General features: G+C 49.2%; 1 protein-coding gene across 5 annotated transcripts in view; it reads left to right on the top strand.

Annotated features, from left to right (window-relative positions):
* LOC138730836 (opioid-binding protein/cell adhesion molecule homolog) overlaps positions 1-27,818 on the top strand; it is a 328,199-nt gene that overhangs the window by 38,453 nt on the left and 261,928 nt on the right. Inside the window, exon 1 of one of the 5 annotated variants that reach the window (XM_069876362.1) lies at positions 11,295-11,421. The exons of the other annotated variants lie outside the window; for them this stretch is intronic. Within the exon in view, the coding sequence (XP_069732463.1) occupies positions 11,331-11,421 (91 nt within the window). The 5' untranslated portion in view covers positions 11,295-11,330. Of the gene's footprint in view, positions 1-11,294; positions 11,422-27,818 lie in introns of those variants that run through there. 5 annotated transcript variants of the gene reach the window in all.

Raw genomic sequence — 27,818 nt, 5'->3', positions numbered from 1 at the left:
TGGGCTTTGCAAAGCCAGGGAGGGGAAAAAGGATTACTTCCATCTTGAGGAGTGCAGGAAGAATCACAACCTGCTTTTCAAAGGTTTTTAGAACGTGAAGGTAGCCCTGCCCTGGGTATGTCGTCAAGTAGGGTGCAGGCAAGGATTTGCAGCAAACCCATTTGGAGTGAGGATTCAGGGGGCTGTTGGACCTTGGTCTGAGGGTTTCCAGATGGTTGGGGTGGCTGGCTCTGGGGATGGTGGCAAATCTGGCTTTTTCCTTGGTCTGGGAGCTCAGGCAGGACCTTTCCTTTCCTCAAAGCCAGGTTGGATGGATCCTTGTGCAGCCTGATCCAGTAGGAGGTGTCTGCCCACAGCAGGGAGGGGTGGAACTGGATGGGCTTTAAAGTCCATTCCAACCCAAACTATTCTGTGATTCTATGATTTTATCATTCCCTGGGATGGAAAACCCCATGGACACCCTCCCATCCTGTGGAGCTTGTGTACCTCTGTGGCGCAATCCTGTTGTCAGGGCAATGAAGGCTGGATGGGTGTCTGGGGTGTCATCAGGACAGCAAGATCCAGGAGCTGAACCACGTTTCTCATTACCATCTATCAATACTCTTATTGATAAACAACCAGTGGCATGGGTAGACACAGGCAGCTCCTCAAACTCTGCGTGGCCTCAGGCAAATCACTTCATCTCTGTGCTTTGGTACCTTCATCTAGAGAACAGGAATAATAATCTTTATTTATCTCTCAGCCTGTGCTGCTCTTTCAATATAAACATGAACTCCTTTGGGCAAGAAGCGTCTCTGGAACACGTGAAGAAGAGTGTTTGTGGGTGGTGGTATATAATAGGAGCAGGACTTTAGTCAAGAGGCTGCGAGCAGCTCCAGAGAGTGTTTTTTCAAAGGAGTTTGAGAGAAAAAAAAAACCAAACACAAAAAAACCACAACAAGCTTAAAACAACGCGTGTGGGTAAATTGAGGCATGTATCTCTTGCCTTGGAGTGCGAGGGAAGCATCTCTGCCTCTGTTAGTTTATCAAAGGGAGGTTAAGAGGTGATTTGGTTGTGGTGTATCTGTTTCTCAGTGGGGGAGAAGTTGCTGAAAATAGACAGGTCTTTAATCTAGCAGCAAAGAGCGTTCAGGATCTGGTGTTGGAAGGTGGAGCTGGACTCATTTACAATAGAAGCGGTGTCCAATTTTTGAAAAGAGGGTAATTAATCATTGCAACGACTTACTCTGAACCACAGCAGGGCTGCCACAACTGGTAAACTCTAAGCTTAAAGAAGCGGGTTTCTAGGGAAGGGGAGGGTTTCAGGAGCTACAGAAAAAGCCAGGAGCTTGTGCAGGACCCACGGGCTGCAGGACCCTGGCATCCATGGGGATGGGGACCATGCGGTGCTGTGGTGTTGGCCTCTCATCTCCTGGGGTGTGCTTGAGCTGGAGGGTTCACCCTAGTTTGATGTCTGCAGGGTGCTTGGGGGTCCCCAGGTGCATGGAACAGTAGCAGATGCATTAAACACTAATCACTGTCAGGCCTCCAGGGATCGCAGGGGTCACTGTGCTTTTTTTTTCTTTAAAAACAGTTTTTAAAAATCAATATGAATAAGTAAAGAGGCCATAAATCTGGAAAGACACCTGTAGCTCCCTACTGAGCCCTCTGCTTTGTAGGTATGGGTAGAAACTGCGACAAGAGCGTTTACCTGCCTGAGACAGATGAAAGGATGAGGTGTCAGCTCTGGGGCAGCCAACATACCCTCCAGGACTGCAGCAAATGGGGCTTGAGGTGAGGTTTGCACTGGAGAATCAAAGAATCATAGAATGGTTTGAGTAGGGAGAGATCTTAAAGCCTTTCCAGTTTCCCTTGGGGGGTACGCGTTGCTCCCAGTCTAATTTATTAGTGCTGAACAGCATCACCTGCCTTTGGCATAGGTGGGTGGCAGTGATGGGCACATCTCGACAGGGGGACCCATCTAAGCTTTCTCTCGTTTCTCTGTGCTTCTTGGCAGCAGGGGCATTTTCATGGGAATGGTTTAGGAAACATCCTAGCTGTCTCTGGGATTCTTGGTTTAAAAGCAAAGTGCCTTGCCCTGCTGTGGAAAGGAAACTAGGAAATCATAGATAAGTTGTGAAATGCAGCACATCGAGTCGTTTCCAGTGCTTCTTCATCCACAGCTCATGGTACAAACCAGTTAAAGCTCTTCCAAAGGAGCAATATATTCTTATAAAACAGAAGATGCTGTGTGTGCCCCTTCCTGCCCTGGTCAAACAAATACTGTCTTGGGCAAATAAAACAAGAGCTGGCAGAAACACCCTTTATCTGAACAGCTTGAGTTCATCCCTGTGATGTGCAGCAGAGAAGCAGCTCTGCCTCAGCCAGAGTCCTTCTGAGGGAGAAACATTTATGCACGGCATCTCCACATTTACAGCAGTGGGAGCAGCAGATGCATCCTTGCTGGGTCCCTGGGAGGAGATTCCATCCCTCTGTGCACCTGCTGTGACCTCAGCATGTTGCGTGCCTCTCTTGTTCCCTTCTGATCCCCTTTCTCCCTCGTGGGAGGCTGTTTGTCCGTCTGGCTCGGAGAATCTTGCTTGGGCTGCAAGAGCTGCGCTACTTGGTAATCACAGGTTGTTAGCAGCCTGCAGAGGGGCATCCTACTCAACACCAGCCCTGCAAGGAGAGATAATGGTAAATAACCAGCAGCTATTGGTGCAGGTTGAAGTAAAATAAATGGATCCAATTTTCAGTCTTTTTTTTTTTCTTGCTCTGTCCTTTCTTCCAGTCTGACAGGAGAGCAGCTCGGGGTGGTGCAGCCTCAGCACCCAGACTGAGGGTGCTCTGGTCTTTTTCTTGGGTCTTTCCCCCTGGTTTTCAAGTTTTTAGGTGTTGAGGGGGAGGCAAGAAAAAAAGCAATCTGACTTCTTGTCAAAGGATAATCTGGCAAGGAAAACGCCTGATTGCTGCTAAGTGGATGGAGGAGGGGAAGAGGGGCTCAAAACATCTCCTAATGTCTTAGATAAATCGTTTCCCTCGTCTTGCTACCCACACATAAACAAAATGCATTTTCAACCTGCTCTTTCTCTATCCTTGATGTCACAGTGGCAGTTTTTGCGAGAAGTCCTCGTGGGCTGTTGGTGGAAACGTGGTGGTGGTGGGTGAAGGGGTCCCAGTGCCTTGCGGGGGCTGCAAGAATCGCTGACCTCTTCTTGCAGCTTTGAAATCAGTGTGATAAAAACATAATAGTTTCCCACCTTGCACACATCTTACTTGTCAAAATAGAAACGTTTCTTGCAGGAGCTCATCCAGGATTTAAATACCTTCAGAAATTCCTCTGCAGCAACTCACTGTTCTGTTTTACATCCAGAAGCTCTGCTCTCGAGATGTTTTTCTCTCTTCTTGGCATCTCTTTCTCAGCACAGCCCGCTGGTTTTGTGGAAATGGGAGGACATAATCCTGGTTGCCCTGATGATGTTTTCTGATGAGGGATTTCACATTCCTGGCAGGGAAGAGTGGGTGCAGTAACTGGCCCCACAGTTGGCATAAGACAGGCGAGTCCCTGAACCCTCTTCTGCTTTGCAAAACAATTTTGGGGTCACGGTGAGATGCTCCAAATGGTTTGGACTGCTTGGGCTGGGCGCATTGAGCTGTGGGGGATCACTGGACCCCTGGGTGCCTGCAGGTGTCACAGAATCATAGAATCATAGAATCACCAGGTTGGAAAAGACCCATCAGATCATCGAGTCCAACCATTCCCATCAATCACTAACCCATGTCCCTCAGCACCTCGTCCACCCGTCCCTTAAACCCCTCCAGGGAAGGTGACTCAACCCCCTCCCTGGGCAGCCTGTTCCAGTGCCCAATGACCCTTTCTGTGAAAAATTTTTTTCCTAATGTCCAGCCTGAGCCTCCCCTGGCGGAGCTTGAGGCCATTCCCTCTTGTCCTGTCCCCTGTCACCTGGGAGAAGAGCCCAGCTCCCTCCTCTCCACAACCTCCTTTCGGGTAGTTGGAGAGAGCAATGTCCCACCAGCCCCTTCTAGCTCTGCTCAGCCTCCTGAGACTCAAGAATGACAAATATGCAAAGCACAGTTTAATGAAACACGCAAGGCACTGGCTCATTAAGTGGTTGCTGGGAGTAAAGAGAAAGCCTTGCTGACAGCCCCATCAGCCTGGCCTCTGAAGCATCACTGGCAGGAGCAGCGGACGAGGAGATGACTCACGGCCGAGCACAGCGGGATGGCGAGCGTGTTTCCGATGCCGTGATGGGCTCCTTCCCCACTGCACGGTGCCGTGTGTGCCAAGTAGGGATGCGGAGGCATCACAGCCCCTCTCCCCAGCCTGTCCTCTGTGCCACTTGGCTGTTCGGTGCTGCTGACAAGGAATAAGATAATGTCCTTTTTACACCCATGCGGGCTCTTTAAGCCCTTATTGCAAGCTAAGTGCTGTCTGCTTTTTCAGGTTCTCCTGCAAAATCATGTCAGTTTTTCTTGGAAACTCCTGAAACTTCCCATCCTTGGTGCGAATCCTCAGTGGTGTTGAGGACATCGCGTGCCCCACGGAGCAGGATTGTTGCCAGTGAGCTGTGGCCTTGCCCTCTCTGGATCTGGGTGTTGTTTTGGGTGGTTTTGGGGTTTTGCAGAGATGCTGTGAGTGTGGTACCCATCACCAAGGAGCCCCCAGAGAGAGCTGCCTGCAGGGGCATCATCCCCATGGCAAGAGGTTTAGCTCCGTATGGGGCTCTGCCAAGGCTGTGTGATGCTATCTGTTTTTCAGCCCTTCAGAAAGGACTGGAGAGGAGTCAGTAAATCAAGTAGCAGAGGAATCTTCTCAAAGAGCAAAGTCACCTTCAAAAAGAGGCAAGATAAAGAGGCTCTTGGGCACCTTTTTACAGCTAAAGAGTTCCTCGGCTTAGAAAAGGCAGCCTTGCTGACCTTCCCCACCCCACTCTCAGAGGACAGAAGCCCAAGCGGCTCTCGCGGCTGCAGTGAGCGATACCCAAGCCTTTTTCTTCTCCTCGTTTTGAAATCTGCATTTTCTATAAAGCTAACCCTGGTCAGTTGTAGGGAGATGAGAAGAAAAGGGTCTTCTCTCTCTTTTTTTAAGGCCCTTGTCTCGCCTTTTCTTTTTCCTCGAGCCTTGGAGTGAAATTCCGCAAGGGCTGTGTGAAAAAGCACTCACACAAGACTCTAATTTCAGGTGTGAATATGGAGACATTTTTCATTAGGAAACATATGGCATAAAGGTTAAAAAAAACCGAGATGAAGTTTGACAGCCAGGAACAAAGCAATGAAATAACAACTACAGGTGGGCAAAGCCTCCAGCAGAGTTTGCAAACAACAAAACCAAGCCAGGGGTGGTTCAGATCCAAGTGTTATTGTTCCTTATTAGAGTTGGTGGAAAATTTTATAGGGGAAAAGGGAGTTTTTTTGACAGAAACTTGGGTTTTCATCAAAAGTGAAATTTCCATGGGAAGTGTTCGCCTTCTGCGGGAAATTTGGGCTTCTGGTAGGAGACAAAGAAAGAAATAAAACCCAACAAAAGAAGTCAGAAAGCAGCTGAGGAATTTCTATGCTGAATGGTGGATGAAGTCCCTCCCTGTTGCTAGTGCAGAGTGCTGGGCAAATACAGACTGGAATGGTAACTGCTGGATAACTGGGTGGTTGGGCACTCAACCTGTGTGAGAAGGAGCTGATCTGACCTTCAAATTAGGGGATGCAGGTAGCTGGCTTCACCCCTGATAGCAAACACCGATCTGATCTCCCTGTTAAAGCAACTTAACCTTCAGTTAAAGACATGGCAATTTTCTCATCGATAAGAGGTTCCTTGCTTCTTTCCTTTGAGACTTTGTGGAAATCTATCAAGGATGCCCCATGCCTGGAGGTGTTCAAGGTCAGATGGGGCTTTGAGCAACCTGATCCAGTGGGAGGTGTCCCTGCCCATGGCAGGGGGTTGGAACTGGATGGGCTTGGAGGTCCCTTCCAGTCCAAATCATTCTATGATTCAATGATTCCGCGTCCTCATCTAATTCTTCACCCTTATCACCCAGAATTGTTGCCTGATGGGTAGAGATGTGGACTTGGATGTCTGTGAGGCAGCTTGTCTCTAAACCATCTTTTATTTCTCATTCTCTCTGCCTTGTAAAATGGGGTTAAAGATATTAATATTCTTGGTGAAATACTGGGGGAGATGCTGATTAAAAGTACCAGATGGGAGGTAGATCATTGCTACTGGAGTGTTGCGTCCAGCTTCCCATCCCTCCTCAGAGCTTTGGGAGAAAGTTGAGCTCGGGAGCTGAATGTCATTGCTGAGGCTCCGCTTTCTTCTCCACTCTTTGAATTCATTGTCCCAAGCGGCACTGCAATTTATGGTGAATATTTTATACCTCCAAATGATGTTTTGTGGGATTCCACTCGTCTCGCCTGCTGTGCCTCCGTCAGTCTCAGAGGACGGCTGCCTTTGTTGTACGTGTCAAGCTTGACGAGGCGCCGCTTTTCCAAATGGATAATTCTGTTCCTTCACCATCGAGGAAATTGTTTCCTTCCTGGAAAGGCAGTTCTGTCGCTTAAACAAGGCTTTGGCTGCCAGCGAGTCGACGGGAGAAAAATATGTCAAATGACTGCAGGTGACCTTGAAAAAAGTCATGGATGGGTGTGCTGAGGAAATGGCTTCCTTCTATTTTTTCACAGTCCCTTTTGCAGCTTGTTGTGACTCTGGGAAGAGCTTCAGTACAGGGGGAATGTAGGTAGATGTGTGGGTTATCAAAGTCTCAAGGTTGTCACCTTCTCTGTGAGGGCAGGGGCTGCCTTCCATATATATCTCCTCCTGTTACGAGGCAGGGCAGGATGGAGAACCAGCCAAGACAGGGGGACAGGATTCTTCCCAAAAGGAATAAAGACTGGGGACTTTAAAAGAGAAAAATTGTATTTAAATGGGAATATAAACTGCAGGAGAAACAAGTCACTAGAAAGACCCAAGTCAGGAGATCAGATTTGGAGTATGCTGCTCATGTTCCAATTTCAAGCGTTATTTTCTGCTTTGAGGCAGATAAAACAGCCTTGAGGCTGCGTATGTCAGCCCGGCGATAGCAGAGCCAGCCCTGTCGTGCACCCCTGCAATGCAGGAGAAGGATGGAGCCTGGTCAGCATCTCTCGCTGCCTTGGAGCGTTGTGTCCACAGGTGACCACATCCCAGCGCCCTCGGTGTGTGCTCCCACCGCGTCTGCAAAGGGCTCTGACTTCAGGGACCTGTGGGCTGAAAGGTGCCATAGAAACATGAGTTTTATTAATACCATGGAAGGTTGCCAGTCATAATTAAAGCGGTGAGAAGCTTGGCGGTTTCGCTTCACGGAGCTCGGTACAAATATTTCTGTTGGGTTTGATCCATGCTGCTTTGTAGCCACTTGGTTTCACCTTGCACTGCCAAGCTGCGTGAGGTCTCCTTGAAGAACTTGGTGAGCCCTCGCTGAGGTGCAGCAGGGCAAGTCTTACATGATTTGAACACTGACAAGCTGGCCAAGTTTGCTCTCGGTGGGCCACGGTTTACTTGCAAAGTTAGGATAAATTGGATGGGAGTGAAGTAACTTCAAAAAGTCAGTCAAGTAGTGCCTTGTGTGGGATTTCACCGGCATACTTCCCGCATATTTCTCTCTGTCTCAGAGAGGAGGAGTGTGGGGAAGGAGGTGGGGAAGGAGCAGACTAAGAAGAGGAGGCAACCTTTCGTAACTGTGTAGAGATCTCTCTCCTCCTTCCCCACTCTTGCAGCAAGCCATCTGCTGCAGCTCAGCAGGCTTTAGCCCAGTCAAACTGTTTTTATCCCCCCACCTTGTAAATCATTGCTTGCAAATTCAAGCAGGTGTAATCATATTGGTTCTAAATGCATCGTTTTGGAGGACGTCCTTGCAAACATGGTTTCTATAGGGACTTAGGGTGAACTTCATGGCACCTGAATTAAGCCCCTCTTAATAGTCCAATCCATGGTAGGTAGGTGACCAGGTTCTTCTGTAGTCAGTAGAGAGACATGGGTGACCCAAAAATTACTGCTCACATTTTGCATCTTTCTGTTGGCAGAAACCTGGAGGAGTTGCTTGACTGGGCATCTAACATTTAGAAGTCAAAAGCTGGATGAGGTGACACTTGGTGGGGTTTTAGAAGGGGAAATCTGAATGGAGGGACCAGCTGAGGGCTCTCTTTCTACCCTTAAACTTTGAAGCTGGCTTTAATCGCCTCCTGAGGAACTGTCCCATCCTTGGTGAACTCCGGGAGATGGAGATGATGGCTTCAACTCAGTACAACAGAAACATTTGGTACAAGATATAGCAACTATGATATCATCCTTGTGAGAACAGATGGCTCATGCCCAGGATGATGAGAGCCTCCCCTAAATTCTTAAAAGTCCTCTCTCATCCACACCGTTGAGCCTAGCCTGCTGGATCCCATCTACAGACACCGTCCTGCTGCTCTTCCCCTCTGTTCTGCGAGTTAAAGATACCCCGAGTGTTGCAACGATGCTTTGAAGGTGAGTTTCTTGAAAGCATCGCCTTCTTCCTCAACAACGGATTCCCAGCCGCGTGCAGCGGGGTTAAAAATGGAGAAAGAGATGAAGAGCTCCTTCCATCTGTTGCCCACCTCTCCTTGCAAATCAGATGGGAAGGCAGCACAGCGCCTGCCTGCATTGCGGCATCACTCCCCGCCGCAGGCAGAGCAAAGGGGGCACAGCTGAAAGCGCGCCCGTGGGAGTCTTGACGGTGAGGGTGCGGGCACGCAAAAGATATTTTTAACGCCGTTCCCTGAACGTGCGGTCGGCACCGGCAGAAAGTGCCAGATTGCCAGCCCAGCCAAGAAATTTGGGCTTGGAAATCGTAGGGGAGGGAGCTGAGGTGTGAATTCAGCGTGCCGCACTTTTTTTAACCAGAGGCGTGCATGCCGTGCGGGGAGCTTCTTGCTGCATGGAAAGAGTTGGAGCATCCTTCCATAGGCAAGTCCTCCTGTATCAGGGATGCTTGGAGGTATCAGGCATGGGCTTTAGGGCAGCATTCTCCTCCAAAATATCCAGTTCTGCGAATAGCATCTCCTTGGTGGCCATGTGGTGGAATGGGACGTGTGGCCTCAGCCCATCTCAGGTCCTCAGAAGGAGACAGCTGACAGCTGGGAGCTGAAGCAAGGCCAGCTGCTTCCTCCTCTGTGGCAGAAACAGGGTTTTTGCTTGCTCCTGACCTAGAATTCGGGCCAGCCACCTAGAGGTGAAAAGCTCTGCATCCTATTACCCATCCCTGGAGCCTTTTAATCTTCTGAGCTGAAGATCTTTTGATCTGAGCAGCTCTGTAGTGCAGCCCAGTCTGGCCAGGTGGTGCTGAATGTTTAAAAACCCTCGGCTGCTCTCGCTACGGGGGAGCGACACAGGCTTGAAGATGAGTCTGCCGTGGGTGGATTGTGTGTCAGGAATATGGGGAGAGGACAATGACACCTGCCAAACGCCTTGGGTGCCAGTTAGCAGTCTAATAGCTAAAGGTTGTTCCTATGCTGTTACTTGGAGCACTGCCTCAGGCTAGAGCAGCATCCCTGGAGCTTGGGGCTTGCATCCACTGCTGCTGACCCTTTAACTTCCTCAGGAAAGCCCTGCCTGGTTCTCAAACTGGCCAGCAGCACCTGAGTATCTCCAAGTATAGGGATAAAAGTATGGAAAACCACAGAGGATCAGGAATTGCTGTCCTCAAGGCACTGGCTGTTTTGCTCTTGGTGAGAGGCAGGCACCCCCCAATTTGTGCTCCTTGCTCTGTTGCTCCCCTGAAGCCTGGAGCAGAAAGCTCATGGGAGGAGAATCTGGCAGCTGATGCCACATCCTTAGAGCAACCACGAAAATATTTCATTTCTAGCCTCCAAAGCTGCACATTGGAGCTGCCTCTTCAGCAGCAAGGTATATTTTTGGGAGAGCTGTTACCTGTATGCACCAAATGGCATTTCAGCAGCCGAGATGTTTGATGCCTTCTCTCTGTAAGCACTTTTCTTGCTGCAAATAGACACTGCTGGCTGCTCAGCGTGGCTTTAGGGGCAGCTTGGAGTGGTTTTAGGGGATGTTTACATGGCTGAAGGAGGGAGCTGTGGCCTGGCAGGACACAACCTTGGACTCTGACCTTAGAGCATCTTTGCACAACACTTGCTGCCTAATGAGGCTTAGGCAGCTGCTGCACGGCAGATCGTTGCAGGAAGATCAGCTATTATTGGAGTCGGTGCAGATGATTTGAGTGATGATTTGCTTCTCTCTTGAAATACTATTAGTCACTTCCACCAGCTCAGGGGAGAGCAAGGACCTGAACTATTTGTGGCTTCAGCCTGAGAAAGCTGAAGAGCGAGTCCTCCTGCACCTCTGCCCCTGGTCTGGACAACTCCAGACTTTGCCTCCTGGTGGCTTTTGTGCCTGATGCTTGAATCACGCTCCATGTTGCGTATCCACCTTTTTAGCACACTTACGTTTACAATCGTGCCCTGGGTGTTGGGTGAGGTGGTGGAGGCGGAGGATGGGCACTGATGGAGCCAGCGGGGTCCATCAGTAGTGGGGAAGGGGCAGAGAGAAACCACTTGCCAGCATCCAGCATGGAGGGGCTGTTATTTTGTGGTTCACTAGACTGGAGAGAGGCCATACGTGGGTGTACTTCTTCTCTTCCCTCTGATTTGTGGGGATGCGATGGTTTGGGCTCCTCCCTGCCCTCTGTGCTGTTGCCAGCTCTGCACCCGGGACCGTTTCTCTCCTCTGTGGGAGCTAAGGAGCAACTTTGCTGTCTGGCAGGCTGCCTCCTCGCTTTGCAGAGGCACTGGCTGCAGCTTTGCTCATTTGTAGGTGAGCTCTGGCTCGTCTGGAGCCAGTGGAATGATGCACTGTGCCAAGAAACCGCTCAGCTGAGATTTTTCCTAGTTTGGTACTCGGTGTAGGGTGCCTCAGAGGAGCCAGCCTCTCTCTGTGCTGCGCTTTGCCTTTAAACGCGCCTGGTTGTTAGATGCTGGGAGCATGAAAGTACCTCAAGTCAATTGGTGTTTCTGAAAACCTTAATTAAGTGCTTTTTGCTTCTATTGAGCCTCTGCCCTTAAAACCTGGCCTTGAAATTGTGAGACATTACAGACACTTTAAGGTTTTTTTATCATCTTAACTTTCTGCTTACAGTTTCTTGCTAGAGAGGCCACTTCTTGCTTTCTTCCCTGCCTGAGTCAGCAGAGATGCTGCTCCCCCAGCATCTCCCTGGGAGGATCTCCTTGGGATCTCCTCAGAAGAGCTGCACCTGCCCAATCCTTGCTGAAACCTTTCCACCCTTGAGTCCTGCTGTGTTGGTTGCAAAACCAGGGGTCCTGGTTTGATGCTAGCGGGGTGCACTGTGGCCTCCCAGGGCTTTGGTGTGTGCAGCATCTTCGGGCTGCGTTTGGCATCATGCCGAGATCTGAATCCAGGTGAGATTTAAGCGTTTTCCACCTTTCTTCAGCCTCCCTTTCTCCCCACCCCAATGCCACTGCTGTTAGTAGCCCTCCTGCCCTGGCTGCATTGGTTTTCTCTTCCTCCTCCTCCTCTCTTCTTATTATAGCACTTGTATTGTTTTAAGCTGTAACCACAGCGCATTGTGAGTTTTCATAAAGGACGCGTTGTGGAAGGGAATTATATTGTATATACTGGCTGCATGCTTCCTTTTAAACTATAGCCCTGTCACCAAGCAGCTTTCTACAGGTTGGTTGCTGAGCGAACAGCTGAGAACCTGTGGGAAGACCCAAATGGCACTTAAATTATATTTGCTCTTTGATTTCGAAGACATTTAGTACCATTTAATAGAATCAGAATGCAATTTAACTCTGCCAAGTGGGGGAGGCTGCCTCGGGAGAAGTGACACTGCCATAGCTGGGGAAACAAAAAAATTTAAGTGAGCAAAACAGCAGGGTCGCGTTTACTATCCGGATAATTATTATTAAATAAAGAGCAGAGTGAGACTGTGTCTATCAGCTTCGTGGTGCACTCAAAATGGCATTAACCACTTCAGCGCTGCGTGATGCTCTGCATTAGCCGCACTGGTGGGGACACAAGGCTGTTGAGGTGGCACGTTGGTCGTTAGCCAGAATTAACCTGGGAGCTTTTAATTAGAAACTGATTTTAGCACACACGGTGTTGCTATACCAGCAGCTCTCCTCATGCTCCCGTTACCCCAACTGGGCTCCCTCCCCCGAGCATGCAGCAGCACTTTAATGCTAACATGCTTTTCTCCACCAGGAGCAGGTTATTAAAAACAATGCAGGGAAAGGGACAATTCTCCACAATCTCCAGCAGCACCAGGGGGACATTTGTCCTTTCTGCCTCCCTGGCAGGAAAGGGGCTGGACAACAAGGGTTATGAGGAGAATCATAGAATCACCAGGTTGGAAGAGACCCACCAGATCATCGAGTCCAACCAGGAGAGAGCTGGGGTTGTTTAGTTTGGAGAAAAGGAGGCTGTGGGGAGACCTCATCGCTGTCTGCGGCTCCTGAAAGGAAGTTGTAGTGAGGTGGGTGCTGGTCTCTTCTCCCAAATAACAAGTGATAGGATGAGAAGAAATGGACTCAAGTTGTGCCAGGGGAGGTTTAGATTGGATATCAGGAAAAATTCCTTCACTGAAAGGTTTCTCAGGCCCTGGCAGAGGCTGCCTAGGGAGGTGGTAGAGTCCCCATCCCTGGAGGGATTTAGAAGATGGGTAGATGAGGTGCTTGGGGATGGTTTAGTAGTGGCCAGGTACGGCTGGACTCGATGATCTCAAAGGTCTTTTCCAACCAAACGATTCTATGATTCTGTGTTTCTGGCTTAAAGGTTTGCGAAGCCTTCTCATTTGAGGTGACCTTTTTTCTTCTTCCCTGCACCACTCCTACTCTTTCTCTTTTTTTTCCATTTTTTTCTTTTTTTCTCTTCTTTCCCTTTGTTTTTTCTCTTTGTGTATGGATGTGTGTGTGTTCTTTTTTGCATTTAACTGGCCATTTCAGCCCCCAGCAAGCCTTTAGGTTTGGCAGCACCAAGTTCTCCGCAAGCTGCAGAGCCGGGCGAGGAGCAGTTGAGCTGCAGCAGCTCTTTCCAGCTGCCTGGCAGTGCCCTGCTTGATTTAAGGTTTTTGTAGGCAGGTCTCCAATGCAGTGAGAAAACGCCGTGGGCAGACTATTTCTAGTCGTTGTTCCCTGCCTGTATAGAAGAGATAATAGCACTTTCCTGCCTCACGAGGGGTTTGCGGAGGACAAGTCTATTAAAGATTGTGAGGTGCTAAAGATGCTTTCCTGATTGGGGCCGTACCAGTAGCTGAGGTATCTAGTTTAGGAAAAGGTTTGCAGTTGAGAAATCAAAAGATTGTCATTTTTATTGCCTGCCAGCTCTGCCTGGCACCTGGAAATGGAATTGAATTTGTTAAAATTTATTTTTGCCTGGGAAAAAATAAAGTAAACTGGGAGATAACATATGTGTGGTGACGATACATTGCATTCCTCAAACGTATTTTGGATAATAGCCCCAAAGCTTCTTACACAGCAGGGAGACACACCCAAGCTGCAAGTGTGGAAACTGAGGCACAGAGGATGGAGGTGATGGTGTTCACCCACCCCACGAGGAGGTTGGGATGTTCACCTGCCCCAGGATGTGTGGGATGGGTGTGAGATGTGTAGAGGTGTCGTGGTTTGAGCTAAAGTAGAATCAGTTTTCTAACTTTGGCTCAGCCTCATCTGAGTAACTTCATGGCCATTGTCCAATACAGACCTTGTCTATCTGATCCTCATCCTGGATGTGTGGATTCCTGAATGCAGCTCCCGAGCCCAGCTCCCTCCTGCTGCCAAGTCCAGCCTGGGACCTTTCCCCATGCCTGTTCTGCAGCATCTGTGGTGATGTAGTCATTGAGGGAGGGGGCATTTTTGTATGTTTTTATATGTTTTATTATCACAGAATCACTAGGTTGGAAAAGACCTCTTGGATCATCAAATCCAACCATTCCTATCTGCCACCAAACCATGTCCCTGAGCACCAAATAGCATCTTCTTTATTATTATTATTGTTTCACTAAAGTTGTTTTCATTTTAGTGTCCAACCCACACTTTCCTTTCCCTGCCTCGGGGTGGGAATTGGGACTTCAGCTGCTCCTGTTTAGCTGTCAGTTCAGGCTGGGTGGGAGGATAAATCGTGACAGAAGGAAAGATCCCTCTAAAACAGTCAGCAGTCATCTTCTGCTTTGTCCAAGCAGTCCAAAATCTCAGGTCATGACAACACTGGTGCATCTGGGGGTCAGAGCAGGTAGCAGCTGCTCTCAAGTCTCAGGCTGCTCCAAGATGAGTTTCCCTAGAAAACATCAAGTTCTTGTAGATCTACCCTGGCAGACGCAGGCGCCAGAGCCACATCCCTCCCCTAATAATAGATGTGAATTTATGCCTGCATCTCTCAAATAGCTTGATACGTCCAATCCTCCTGGATAAAGGCGAGGGATTGAATTATTACAAAAGGACAATATTTCATTTCCTATAAGTGCCTTAATCTCGTGAGTAAATATTACAGCTTTGTGCTATAATCCTTAAGCTGGTATATCTCTTCCCTTCCCAGTTACCTTTTGTGTTGATTTACATTTAATATGTTGCCATTAAATCTCTTTCTCTCTCTCAGGCCTATTATAAGTGCAGTATTTATTCTGTTGAGTCTTTTTTAGTCACATTTGTATTGTATTCTAATGTGCTCCCACAAAAGGCTGCCGGGCACATTCCTGAGATATTTGCATCTTTTTCTTCCCTACTTTTTGTGGCTGCAAACACACGTTGGTTTAGCCCAGCACCCAAAGTCGTGTTCCTCATACCGATGAGAGGAAAAGCTTCTCTACCAACTCCAGGTCTACTTGGTCCCAAGAGGAGCATCCCACCAGAGATCTGAGCATCCTACATGGAAAAAAAAACCAACTGAATCACCCAGGGAGATCTCAATCTCCTTTCATCCCTGAGTTTAGGGCTTCATGACCCCACTTGATTCTTTAGGCAGAGTTTTGCTAACAAATTGATGCCTCCAAAGAATGGGATTAGGTCTTTGCCTGATTGAGGAGGGCACAAGGGGGGATTCTTCTACGCCCTGGGAGGATGTGGGTGTTTATTTTTGAACCATTGACCTCCCTCAGTGGGTGTTCCCTGGGGTAGGGCAGATTTACCCAGCTGCAAGTGGTTAGTTAATTGTTTGGACACTGAGGGAGTGGTTGGAGAAGTGGCTGATGGGTGATTAGTGGGTGGAGGTGAGGGAGAACTTGCAAGGAGATGGTTTTGGGACCCTAGGAGGGTTTTCTGGCTCGTTGCCTCGATGGTAGGTGGCTTTTTCCCTTTCCTTTTGGATGTCTGTGGGTCTCTGCAGCCAGCTGGCACTTTGGGGGTTGGGGATAAAGAATAATGGAAAGGTTTCTCTGAGCTGGGTGCCCCCAGGGGCACCCCTGTGGCTGGGAGAGGTTTGAGATGTGTATGAGGGATGGAGCCAGGAGGAGGCTGGGTTTGGGGAGGACCAGGGGTTCTGAGAGGTGGTGGAGAGGGATGTGGATGACCCTGTGTTCTCCTGGGGTCTGTGAAACGGGAGGGGAAGAGCCCTCTGCCTCTTTTTTTTCCTACCTGAAAGAGGAGAGCACTGTTCTCAGGGTCACAGGAAAGCAGAGAGTGTTTCACCTGCCTCCTGAAACCCCTTCTTTGCTTTCACCATCTGCCCTGCCCGGGCACTGCTCAGACTTGCTCATCTTTGTCAACCATCATTTATGGTTGGACTCGGTGATCCGGTGGGTCTCTTCCAACCTGGTGATTCTATGATCTCTGGCTGCTTTTTGGGTCCTGCCCCTTTGCTTTTGCAGGCTGCGAGCTCAGCTTTGGAAGGAGGTTTGAGATACTGGGGCTGTGTGCTGCCTGGATTGCTGATTTCCTTGTGCAAATCCCTGTATATTCCTATGTCCCTGTTCTTTTCTCCTCTGTCCCTTCACTATAATTGCTTTGCTCCTTTCTAAAGTGCCTGGATCTCTACAGATTAAGGGTGCTCAGCAGCCGCTATTATTATTGTGATGCTTTTATTGCATAGAGAGACTCAGATATTAAAGGACTCCTTCAGCTTAGGCTTGTAGATGTAGAGGAGATTGCCCAGAACAGAGCTGGGTGGAAACATCCACCCCAAGAGACAACCTGAAGCAGCAAAGAGCTGAGCTCACCTGCCTAGGTTGGAGGAGAAGCTCATGCTCAGACTGTAGATTATTCCCAGCAGCATGGATGTCAGCTCTTCTTTGGAGCATCCTTGCCCCATGGAAAGCAGTCATGAGATTCCCTTGTTCCCACCTAGCCCGTTGTAGAGGCGTGGGGTCCAACAGGCTTAACTCTCTTGAGGAAGCTGTAAATAAAGCCTCTCCCTGGGGAAAAACCCCATGCAATATGTTGATTGATGGTCCTAATCAGGTTAAAAATGGACTTATGGTGTCCCAGGATCCTCTGTCTTGTCACGTGTATTGGGGTCTTCTGGCTGAGCCAACGCCAGTCCCTTTGCTGGGGCCACTCCATTAATTAGCATGAACTAAGCATTGCAGCCAAACAGGCCTTTCCCTAGGAGACTCGAGGCTGGGATTAAGGTTCGGTGAGATGTAGGAGAAAAGGAGCACGTACAAATATCCAGGGGTAGCTGTAAAATGGCTGCGTTTCTGCGCTGCGCCAGCGAGGCATAGAGCAAAGGAAGAAAAAACAAATGTTGGCGGCTAGGGGGGAACACACAGAAACTGTGCTTTTATCTCCTTTAAAATAACCCTGCTCTGTTTGATTTTAAATCTTCCATCCTCACCGGAGTCATTCGGCTGCTCAATGCGAAGCTGCCGGGGGAGTTGGGGGTGGGGGGAAAAATTAATTGAATCCTTAGGTTTGAGTGATGGCTACTCTGAGAGCTTGTCAACCTGATGGTAAATCTTGGGGGTGTTAATTGCTTTGAAATCCCTTTCCTCTCAATTCCTCTCGTCAGCGGTTCCCCACCTTCCACGCAGTCCCCCATCTCGCTCGCCGCCTGCGTGCGGCTCTGAGCATCGAGGGAAGGCTTGGGGTGAGAGGGAGAGAAGCCTTTCCCTTATTCCGTTTCAAATGGCTCCTGTTTGCTGATAAGGTTAATTGATTTCTTTTGCTTTAATTAACGAAATTCAATTTCTGCTTAATGAGAAAGATTTCGGTGTGACACGTGTAAATGGCAAAGTGAGGAGCGCCAGGCGAGGGGAAGGGAGAGAGAAGCCTGTGTGCAGGTAGCTAAGAGGGAGGTGGGGGTATGCGATGCTGGTCCCCCTACCCTGGGCATCCTCCTCGGAGTGAGATGCAGCGCTTAGCTCTGTCTTCTGTGATGTGTGTGGACATTAGGGCATCAGGAGGGCTGGTGTGTGATGGCATGAGGGTAGCTCTGTGGTAGGAATGGGAATAGCCATACTGGTTTAAGGCATAGTTGGTTTGGTAGCATCTGTACACACCGTGGGATGTATCGCTATCCTGTGGTGACCCATTTGGAGTAACTTTTCTGAGTTATTTGTGCTGTTAAGGTGAGAGCATCGCAGTGTAGTCAGGGTTGGAAGGGACTCTGGAGCTGACCCAGTCCAAACCCCCTGCTAAAGCAGGGTCACCTCCAGCAGGTTGCACAGGAACACATCTAGGCAGGTTTGACTATCTCTGGGGAAAGAGACTCCACACCCTCCCTGGGCAGCTGGTTCCACTGCTTCGTCTCCCTCGCAGTAAAAGTTTTTCTTTTTTCTCCTGTTCGGGTGTAACTTCCCATGCTCCAGTTTGTGCCTGCTGCCCCTTCTCCTGTTGCTGGGTGCTGTTGGGAAGAGTCTGGCCCCATCTTCTTGTCCCCTGTCCCTTAGATATTGCTGAGCATTGAAGAGGTCTCCTCTCAGTCTTCTCTTCTCTGGGCTAAGTGGACCCAGGTCTCTCAGCCTCTCCTCGTAAGCTGAGGGGACTGGAGCATCTCTCTTCATGGCCTTTGCTGGACTCCTTCCAGTTGTTCCTTGTCTTTCCTGAGCTGGGAAGTCCAGAACTGGATGCAGGACTCGGATAGAGCAGAGTGGGAAGAAAACTCACCTTGCCCTGCTGACTGCACTTTTATTGCACCTCAGGACACCATTGGCCTTCTTGACCATGAGAGCACAGTGCTGGCTCATGGTTAACCTGCTAACCATCAAGGAGGCTTCTATCAAGACTCGTGGATGGGCTCTGGAAGATGCTCCCAGCAGACTTGGGAGTAATGTTGTCCCCAGGCAGGGGACTGGGTGCCTCACTCTCTGTGGCAACAAACGAGCTCCTTTCCTGGCCCGCTGCTGCCTTGTTTGCACCCAAGCTGGTCTCAACAGCAGCGGGGAGGGGGGAGGCCAGAGGGAGAGAGTCACTTCTCATCAAGTTGATCAATCTTCCTGCTGCTGAAGCCTCTCAATGAGTTGAATGTGATTTTTCTCTGCCTTACGTGCGAGGTGGAAGTCGATCACTTTCAATTTTCAGCATGCAGAACCAGCACTCTATCAAGCTGTTGCCTTGCATAACCATGATTGCTGCTGGCGAGGGCTTCCTGCACGCCTGGAGCTGGGAGGGTGGAGGAGCTGGATGCTGGTGGCAGCCCCTCTGCCTTCGTGATGGGGGCTCCTACCAGTTTGCCTCCTGCTAGAGCGACAGGCAGCCCTGGTAGCTGTTGGGGCAGGCTGCTGGGAAGGAGAGAGCGAGATCTTTGCCTGGGGTTGAGCAAAATGCTGTGGCTTGAGGATGTTTTTGGTGGTGCCATCTTCAAGTCCCGGCTTTATCACCCTAGGGCTGCAAATCCAGAGCCCTGAGGCTGTTAAACTCATTGCATTAAGCCAAAGGCTCTGTGGTCAGGGAATGGGAAAGCGCTGAGTGATGTTAACCCACCAAGGAGTGTGGAGATGCATTTGGCTGCTCTACAAATTCCTAGGAACGTGTTCTGGAAGGAGGGCGCAACAGGCGCTGTCAGGGTTATCAGGACAGTGTGTGTCAGGGCTGTTTGCAGCCTGGGGGTCTGAGCGTGGTCGGGGAGCCTCCTGCCTGCCACACATAGGCCAGAGGCTGCAGTTAAGAGAAAGTGATTTCTGGGTTTAATTAACTGAGCTTTCATTTAAGGATAAACAAAGGCCATGTTTGTGTGCTGACAGCTGGCTGTCCTTCTGGGTCAGATAAGAAGGCGAGTTATTGCCTCCAAGCTGTGAGAGGGACCAGGAGAGAGTCCAAGAAGTGGGAAACGTGAACAAATGCCAAGTGAACCTACACGCAGGCAGCTGGGATGCTTTATTGTGTGTGTTAAATAGCGAGCCTTGTGCCTGTTTATCTGCGTGTCCCTGGGTAAGAGCTGCTGTCCTGCCATTGTCAGGGTAAGTCCCTAAACCAGCAGCAAGTGTGTTAGGGCTGGCATCCAAGATTTCCTCTGAAAGGAGTCCTGGGAGCTTTGCTGGCTTTGGGAAGGATGGATGCTCATCCCTGCGTGAGCAGCGTTGTTGCCAAGGCTTGCTGGTACCCAAAGAGCCGTCTCCTGAGGGTGCAAGCATCCCTTGTGTGTGCTCAGCAAGAGGAGGGCATGGTCCAAGGTAGAGCACTTGACAACCAGGCACCGATTTGCTTTTGGCTTGGTTGGTGCAAAGCCTTCCTTCAGGAGGAGCTGGTAGTACCAGGGTAAATGCCAACCTGGCCTTTTTAGCATCGCCTCTGAGGTGAATTAAGTGTTTGAAGACCTGAGAAACTGCAGGATTCAAAGGCTTGTCATCCAAACAATTGTTCAGTGGGGGGAAAATGAGCACTCCCAGGTCCTCGGCAGTCACCTTCTGCTGCTGGTAGGTAGCAGTTAAACTCATGGAGGAGTGAAAATGCCTCTCCGCAGCTGATGATTCAGAAATCCAGTCAAGCTACAGGGCACCTTTTCCCAGTATTGTAAGGAGACAGTGTTTGCAGTGTGTGCAGCTTCTCTGTCCTGGCTTAGCGGAGGCTGTGAAAAGCTGGGCTTGGTGAGGGTGCAGGTGTGGAGCACCTCCCATCCAAGGCCAGGCTGAGAGAGTTGGGGTTGTTCAGCCTGGAGAAGAGAAGGCTCCAGGGAGACCTTAGAGTAGCTTCCAGTGCTGAAAGGGGCTCCAGGAAAGCTGGGGAGGGGATCTTGAACAGGGATTGCAGGGGCAGGATAAGAGGGAATGGTTTTCTGCTGAAAGAGGGGAGATGGAGATGAGATTTTAGGAAGAAATTCTTCATGATGAGCATGGGGAGACCCTGGCCCAGGTTGCCCAGAGCAGGGGTGGCTGCCCCATCCCTGGAGGGGTTCAAGGCCAGGGTGGATGGGGCTTGGAGCCCCTGATCCAGTGGGAGGTGTCACTGCCCATCGCAGGGGTGGGACTGGATGGGCTTTGAGGTCCCTTCCAACCAAAACCATTCTGTGATGGGTGGAGGGCGCTGCTCTCTACAGGTACTACACTCACCCTGTGGGTATCTGCACTTCTGGTAGATCAAAGCACCAGGGCCGTCACCTCCAGGTCTCTGGGGGTCTTGACTGCTTATTTTCACCAGCAGCCTTGGAAGCATTGGTAGATGCGCTTCTTTGCACATCTGGAGGTCGGGGACCGGAATCTGAGAGCCTCCCCCACTGTGTGAGACACTTGCAGCTGAGTTCAGCCCTTGCCTGAGGTGGATGCTGAAAGGAAGGTTGTGCTGGAAATTTTCTAAATTAGGATGCCTTCAAGTTTTTTTTTCCTCTGCCTGAAAGTCATTCTGTGATCAAAATGAACATATTTGTGGGAAGCTTTTTTGTAGGCTGGGATTTTCATTTGTCTTCATGAAAAACTGGGAAGCAAACCCTGATGTTTCTCAGGCTGTGGCTCTTGCACACTGCCCATTTAAAACTAAAATGAAGGAGAAATATGTTAATTTCTTAGCTAAATTTTATTGAATATTTCTTCTTTTTCACTAGAGAAGCAAAAAACTTAAATGACTTTGAGGAATGCAGAGGAAAAAGGTTTGGTTTTCCTTTTGATCTTCAGCAAAACAAGTTGATAGTTTTGGTCCAGTTCTAGTCTAGGCACATTTTTCCTTGTGCCTAATTTAAGGTGACCGCAGAAAGATCTGCTCTAGTTTCGCATTCCTCAGCCTTGTGTTTTTGCACTTCCAAGTCTGTGTGATGGATCTTAAGGAGTCTGCATTATGCAGCTCTGTATCCATCTGTTGTCCTTACAAGTTGAACAGCCTGAATAAAAAAAAAATGGATTAGAGTCTCAGCTCCTATAATGAAGCAGCAATTTGTCTCCAGATCCTGATCCAGGTGTAGCACAGCTAACGAGCCGGCTGGCCTTGAGTACCAGAGAATGTTAAGTATGGTTTTCAGTGGAGAAAAAGCTTGAGTGAGGAAGAGAAAGCTGTGTTGGGAAAAGGGAGTGAGGTAAGAAGAGTAAAAGCAGAAGAAATGTGCAGGTGGAAGGGTGTTGTCATAGAATCATAGAATGTTCCGAGTTGGAAGGGACTCAAAGATTGAGTCTAGCTCCTGTCCTTGCGCAGGGCACCCCAACACTCACACTGTGGGGCTGAGGGCATTGGCCAAAGGCTTCTGGAATGGTGTTGAGCTTAGCACAATGACTGGTTCCCTGAGGAGCTGTTCCAGTGCCCCACCACCCTCTAGGGGAAGAACCTTGTAATGTCCAATCTAACCCTCCCCTGCTACATCTTCCTGCCATTCCCTCTGGTCCTATCACTGGTGACCAGAGAGAAGAGAACAGCATCTGGTCCTATCACTGGTGACCAGAGAGAAGAGAACAGCACCTGCTCCTCCTCCTGCCCCTGTGAGGAAGCTGCAAACCATGATGAGGTCTCCTCTCAACCCCCTCTTCTGCAGGCTGAGCAGCCCAAGTGACTTCAGCTGCTCCTCACGTGGCTTCCCCTCTAAACCCTTCAACTCCATGCCCTCCTCAGGAAACTCTCCAGTGGCTTTAGATCCATTTCATCCTATGGCACCTGAAACTACACCCAGTAGTCAAGGTGGGGCTGCATCACAGCAGAGTGGCATAGTCCCCTCCCTCCACTGGTAAGCAATGCTGTGTTTGATGCTCTAGGTGGAGAAAAGGACTGATCATAGAATCATCAGGTTGGAAGAGATCCACCGGAGTGGGTGATCTTTATATGTGTCCAGTCTGCATGTGCAGATCACATCGGGCATCCTCTCCAAGATGTCTTTGAAGGCAGTTGCAAGCAGTTGTTAACCACCTAGTGATGTTACAAGTTTTCGGGAACGTGGAGAAGGAAGCCCAACCATCTGGTTGCTTTTCCTACATGGGAATGCCAAGACTTGTGTGGGCTGAGCCTCTTAGCGGCTCTCGCAGGGTACAGGTTAATGGAAGGGGTCTCCCCAGATCTGCTCCTGCTGTGTTTCAGGAGAGAAAGCGGGTGTATTACGGCAGGTAAAAACGCCGGTAAGAATATAAGGAGGGAGAAGGTCTCATTCCATTATGTGGGAGAAAATACCTCCCAATTGAAGAGAATGAGCTGAAAGTAGTAAATGGAGGGGGGAGAGGGAAGTAGGAGGGAATTGTGCAGGCTCCTGGGAGAAAGATTGTTGTCTTTGGTGGGGCTGATTTGCCTGCAGTGGAGTAGGGAGGGGATGGGGAGGATGCTGGTGGGGTAAATTTTATTTTCATGGTAAGGAAGGTTTGGTTACGAAAGTGAGAGGAGAAGGAGGGGAGGCCAGGTTGAAGGAGGTCATGTTACATTCAATTTGGAGAAAAGGAGAGGGAGAAAAAAGAAGATGAGCCTGAAATGAGGCTTAATTTTAATGAAGGAAAATTCTCTGCTAAGTAAGGAGAGTTGAAAGGGAGGGGAGAGGAGGGTTTGAAAATGATAGGAGCCTGACATGCTATTGTGGTGGAGAGATTTCCTTTCCTTTCTTTTCTCTTTGGTTGAAAAGGAAAAAAAGATAATAAAGACAGTGCAAGGTGGGGGAGAAAAGAGAGGAGAGATCTAATAAATGAGTTGCACCACCTGAGAGGAGGTGGCCTCGCTGCTGAGGGAGGTGGCCCCACAGTGACTCCGAGGTTCTGCTTGGAACTCCATGCACAGGATGCAAATTACTGCCTTTTCCTCTCTCTGTGTCCCCCACGATGTTCTGGGCCAGCCAGAGCAGGCTGAGTCTCAGTTCAAGCCTCATTATTAAAGTTTTTTTTTTTCAACGTGGAACTGGCTCCCTTAATGGATACCAGGGAGGACTGAAGCACCTCAGTGGCTCCTTGATGGATGGGGCCACGAAGAATGATGAGCATGAGGCTCTTTCTGCTGCTGGGGGTGTTACAGTGACCATCAGAGCAGGATCTGGGGAATCATAGAATCACCAGGTTGGGAGAGACCCACCAGCTCATGGAGTCCAACCATTCATAGTGCGTAGTGGGAAGGAAGCATCCAGTGCTGGGCAGTCGTGCATTGTAGTTGGCACATTAAACAAACCAGTTCCTGTACTGGTGCCCAGGATGGGTTGTCTTCTGGACTCCTGAGAGTTGGCTGCACTTAGGATGTGTGCTTCCTGCTCCTTCCCGGCTGCTGGTTTCTATTAGCAGTTGTTAAGGGAAGTCATTCGTGTATCCTTATGTTATTTTCCTCGTATTTTGAGCATGGTAACTGCAGCGTCTTGCATGCAATTGTGGCACAGTCGCTATGGAGAGGAGGTCCAGGTGGGGTCTGGTTGCACACTGATGGGCTTTAAGGTCCCTTCCAACCCAAATTATTCAATGATCAGAGATTTTACTGGTGGAAGTGGGGTCTGGGACCCTGTGGATAAAAGGGGTCAACTCTCCTGCTCTGCCACAATGGGTGGCAATGCCAAACCCTTTTGCCAAGGTATTTTATTGCTCTTGGTGCTGGTGTAAACTCGGTAGAAACCTTTGTGATAGCCCTTACTGACAGAAACCTTTCAGATACGCTTGAAATGTTTGGCTGAATACTTGTTGCTGCTCTGGCTGCCCTTGGTTTGGTGGGAATTACTGGGTAGTTCATAGATTTTTGTTTCAATCCGTTTCATGCATTTCTGCTCCTTCCCCAAATCTCCTGCCTGGCTTCCTAACAGCGCGTACAAAGGCTGAGAGTGCACAGGGAACTACAGTTAAGGGCTTGTCTTGTCTTCTGCACAATTCACACTGCACATCTTGGTGGGCTTAAGGCTTTTTGAAAGAACACTGCATCCTCTAGGGACCAAAAATCCATCTTGTTTCCAAATGCTTTTATGTTTATGGGTACAAATTCAAATGCTTCACCAGCCCAGGTGAAGCTCCCTGTTGCCTAATTTATTCTCTTGCTCAGGTGATGTTGGGTTCCTGCAGACTTCTTGTTCTTGATGAATAACGCTTAGTAGGTGTTAAAGTAGTCTTTGTGTAAAGCTAGCTGAAGAAATGGGAGGCAAATTGCTTGTGTTTGCTGGTTCCTAATCAACAAGCCAAGGAGGGACTCCTGGGCAATGGTGAGTTGTCCTGCCTCCCCTGTCCAGGCTCTTGCCCTTCCTCTTCACCGAGGTATTTGAAGATGATGCAGAAGGGAATGTGATGGTGATGATTTCATTTCCCATGTTCCATCATTTTTCCCCTTGCTAGGAGGCAGCTGTGTGGTGAGAGGAAGCCCATTTCTGGAGCTGTTTCTGAAGGGACACGGGGAAGTTGGGAGGCTCTGGAAATCTTGTTTTGTTCTGCTGGGTGAAATGCTCACTTCCCTCTCATTTGTGACTTCTAGGAGGTAGCTCTGAAGTAGGGTGCAAAAATCTCACTTTGGACCTTTTTTCTCTGTAATTGCAGGCTTAGGTCCTTGAGTTGGTGTGGATGATTCCCTCCTGCTCCCCTCTTTCCCTCCTCAAATCCTTTCCTTTTGAAATAACACCTGCTCGTATCCTTGTACGTGTCATGGGGAGGCAGAGAAATCTTCTCCGTCCCCCCCCACCGCCACACGTCCTCTTCCAAAATACTACATAATGTCAGACTAAATCCTTATCAGAAATTTTAATGAGCAAAATAAAACCTGAAATCTGTGCGATTAAAATCAAATCTTCCTCCTTCTGCTCTGCTGGAGCTGGCTGCCAAACAGAGTCGCAGCGCTGACAATGGGAGGCCCCTTGTATTTAATTACCTCTGGATTCAGTTGGTGCTTTAGGTAGGTGTTTTCTGTGGTCCCTGCTGGGGCCGTGGATAACCTGGAAGAACAAACAAAAGGCAAAAAGTGGTTAAAGTGGTCTCCACTAAAACATATGGCAAGGACTGCTCCTCTGTACTGGTGGACATGGCTCACAGCAGCTGCCCTGAAGACATTCTACCTGTCCTCCCACCTCTCCGCCTTATTCAGGCCCTGCAGGTCCAGGGAGGTTCCTCTCCCTCTGTACTCAGCACTGGTGAGACCGCTCCTCGAATCCTGGGGTCAGTTCTGGGCCCCTCACCACAAGAAGGATGTTGAGGCTCTGGAGCGAGTCCAGAGAAGAGCAACGAAGCTGGGGAAGGGGCTGGAGAACAAGAGGAGCAGCTGAGGGAGCTGGGAGTGTTTAGCCTGGAGAAGAGGAGGCTGAGGGGAGACCTCATTGTTCTCTCCAACTCCCTGAGAGGAGGTTGTGGAGAGGAGGGAGCTGGGCTCTTCTCCCAAGTGACAGGGGACAGGGCGAGAGGGAATGGCCTCAAGCTCCACCAGGGGAGGCTCAGGCTGAACATTAGGAAAAAAAAATTCATGGAAAGGGTGATTGGGCACTGGCAGAGGCTGCCCAGGGAGGGGGTTGAGTCCCCTTCCCTGGAGGGGTTTAAGGGACGGGTGGACGAGGCGCTGAGGGGCATGGTTTAGTGTTTGATAGGAATGGTTGGACTCGATGATCCAGTGGGTCTCTTCCAACCTGGTGATTCTATAATTCTTTTGTCTTCTTCTATCAACCTTGCTATGCCTGTGCTTGCTTAATGCCCAGCTGTCTTTTCCTACCCCATGGAGATCTCCTTTTTATGTTCTTTGTAGGTCTTCAAAGACATGCTGTGGTGCTTTGCAGTTGCCTTTAGGCAAGTAGATGTGGTGCCAGCAGCTGCCACAATGCAAGGCATTTCCCTTCAAACCCAAGACAAATGCTCACCAAAATGAGAAGAAGGGGTGAATCCCAGTGGCTTGTGCCCATCACCCCAGTGCTGTTCCAGTTCCACATCCCTGCTGTGGATGTGGTAAACCTACTCTTCGGCTCTTTCCTGCAACTGTGGTGTCTTGTCTTCTCCATAGTGCATCTCAGCCTCCTCTGGGCACTGCTCCAGTCACAGGTCCACAGAATGCTTCTGGGAATTGACTTATTTCCCCTGTTACTTCCATTCCTGGATTAATCATAGAATTCTAGAGTGGTTTGGGTTGGAAAGGACCTTAAAGCCTGTCCAGTTCCAACCTCCCTGCCGTGGGGAGGGACCCCTCCCACTGGATCAGGTTGCTCAAAGCCTCATTCAACCTGGTGCCTTGAGTACCTTTGAAAATCACCGTCTGACTTTCCCAATGTCTGTTGAATTATGTCTTTACCCATATGCTCTGTCTCCTTCCAAGAGTCTGTTTCATTTCATTTGTCCTTTGAAGGAAGTGGGAGCATATTTCATGGGCCATAGAATTGAATCAAAGAGAAGAGAGCAGGGAGTGCTCACCTGAGCTCAGACCTTTCCCCATTAGAAAGAGAGAGAGATAATTAAGAGATACAGGCTGGCTGCACCTTCTGAGTATTTCTGGCAGGCATCCTGACTGGGTATCTGTCTGCTTTGCCTAGTGCTGGATGCTTAAATTATCATAATATAACGGCAGTCGTGAGAATCTAGATAGGAATAAGCTAGAACAAATGCTAGGACATGAATAGGAGAACTTTGGTAGCAGTGACCTTGCTGTGTCTTAAAACCTGATAAGCCATAGTGAGTTGAGCTGGTGAGACAGTAATGAGGTGAATATATGCAGATGGCATTGTCCTCTTTAGTTCCTTGTGACATTGTTCATGAGCAGTTGGACAGGACTGCTGTTGTGACTTGTCTTGTAGGCAGCTGGCTCTGAAATGGTGGCGTGACAGTGGGATATCGACTTCGTATTGCTCTTCCTCATTCTCTTCCTTTCTTTTGCATGAATTGAGAGGCAGGAGTAATTATGCCAAGATTAGAGTGCTAATCATCACTTGCAAATGGGGCAGTCGCTTCTGAAGAAGCAATAATATATTGAGAGAAAGTATGGATTGACTGACAGTGCAAGTCTGAGAGGAGCCATACAACTGTCATCCTTCAAACATACGTCTCCTTGACCTCGTGAAGCTAATGTTGTTGGCGTGTGGGCTTCATTGGGTCAGAAATCTGTAAGAATCTGAAATGCCAGCATGGTCGGATACGCTCTCCTTCTCCATAACGAACCCTTGGGCTTGCTGAATGTGCCTGGAGATCAAATACTTGGCAGCTGGCTTGTGAGACAGCTTTGTGTGTGCCTCACTTTGTGTTCTTCAAGCCGTGTCCTAGGGAGGCTGGGCTGGAATAAAGAATCTCCTCTTAGAAAAGAGTAGTGAAGCTGGGTAGGAGAGGAAAGCCTTGTGTAGTACAATGCAATTCCTGCGGTCTCCTCAGCTTTGTGGTCTTTTCTATCATACCATTATATCAAAAAGAAGCAGAGAGATGTCATCTAGAAATTGTTGTTGCTTATTTGCCCTCTTCCAGAAGTAAAAGCCCTTTGGGGCTGCAAACATAGTTGCTTCCTGGAGGGCCTGCAACTCCTTCCTCCTAATTTCATTTCAGTTGACAATAATAAAATATAAACCTGCAATTAAATCGACATTAATAGATGCAGTTACACACAGTCACGGGGGCTGTTGAATTAAG

Source organism: Phaenicophaeus curvirostris, chromosome 25 (assembly GCF_032191515.1).
Source record: "Phaenicophaeus curvirostris isolate KB17595 chromosome 25, BPBGC_Pcur_1.0, whole genome shotgun sequence".
NCBI lineage: Eukaryota > Metazoa > Chordata > Aves > Cuculiformes > Cuculidae > Phaenicophaeus > Phaenicophaeus curvirostris.
Note: the sequence above shows the minus strand (reverse complement) of the source record. Positions and strands in the feature narration are given on the sequence as shown.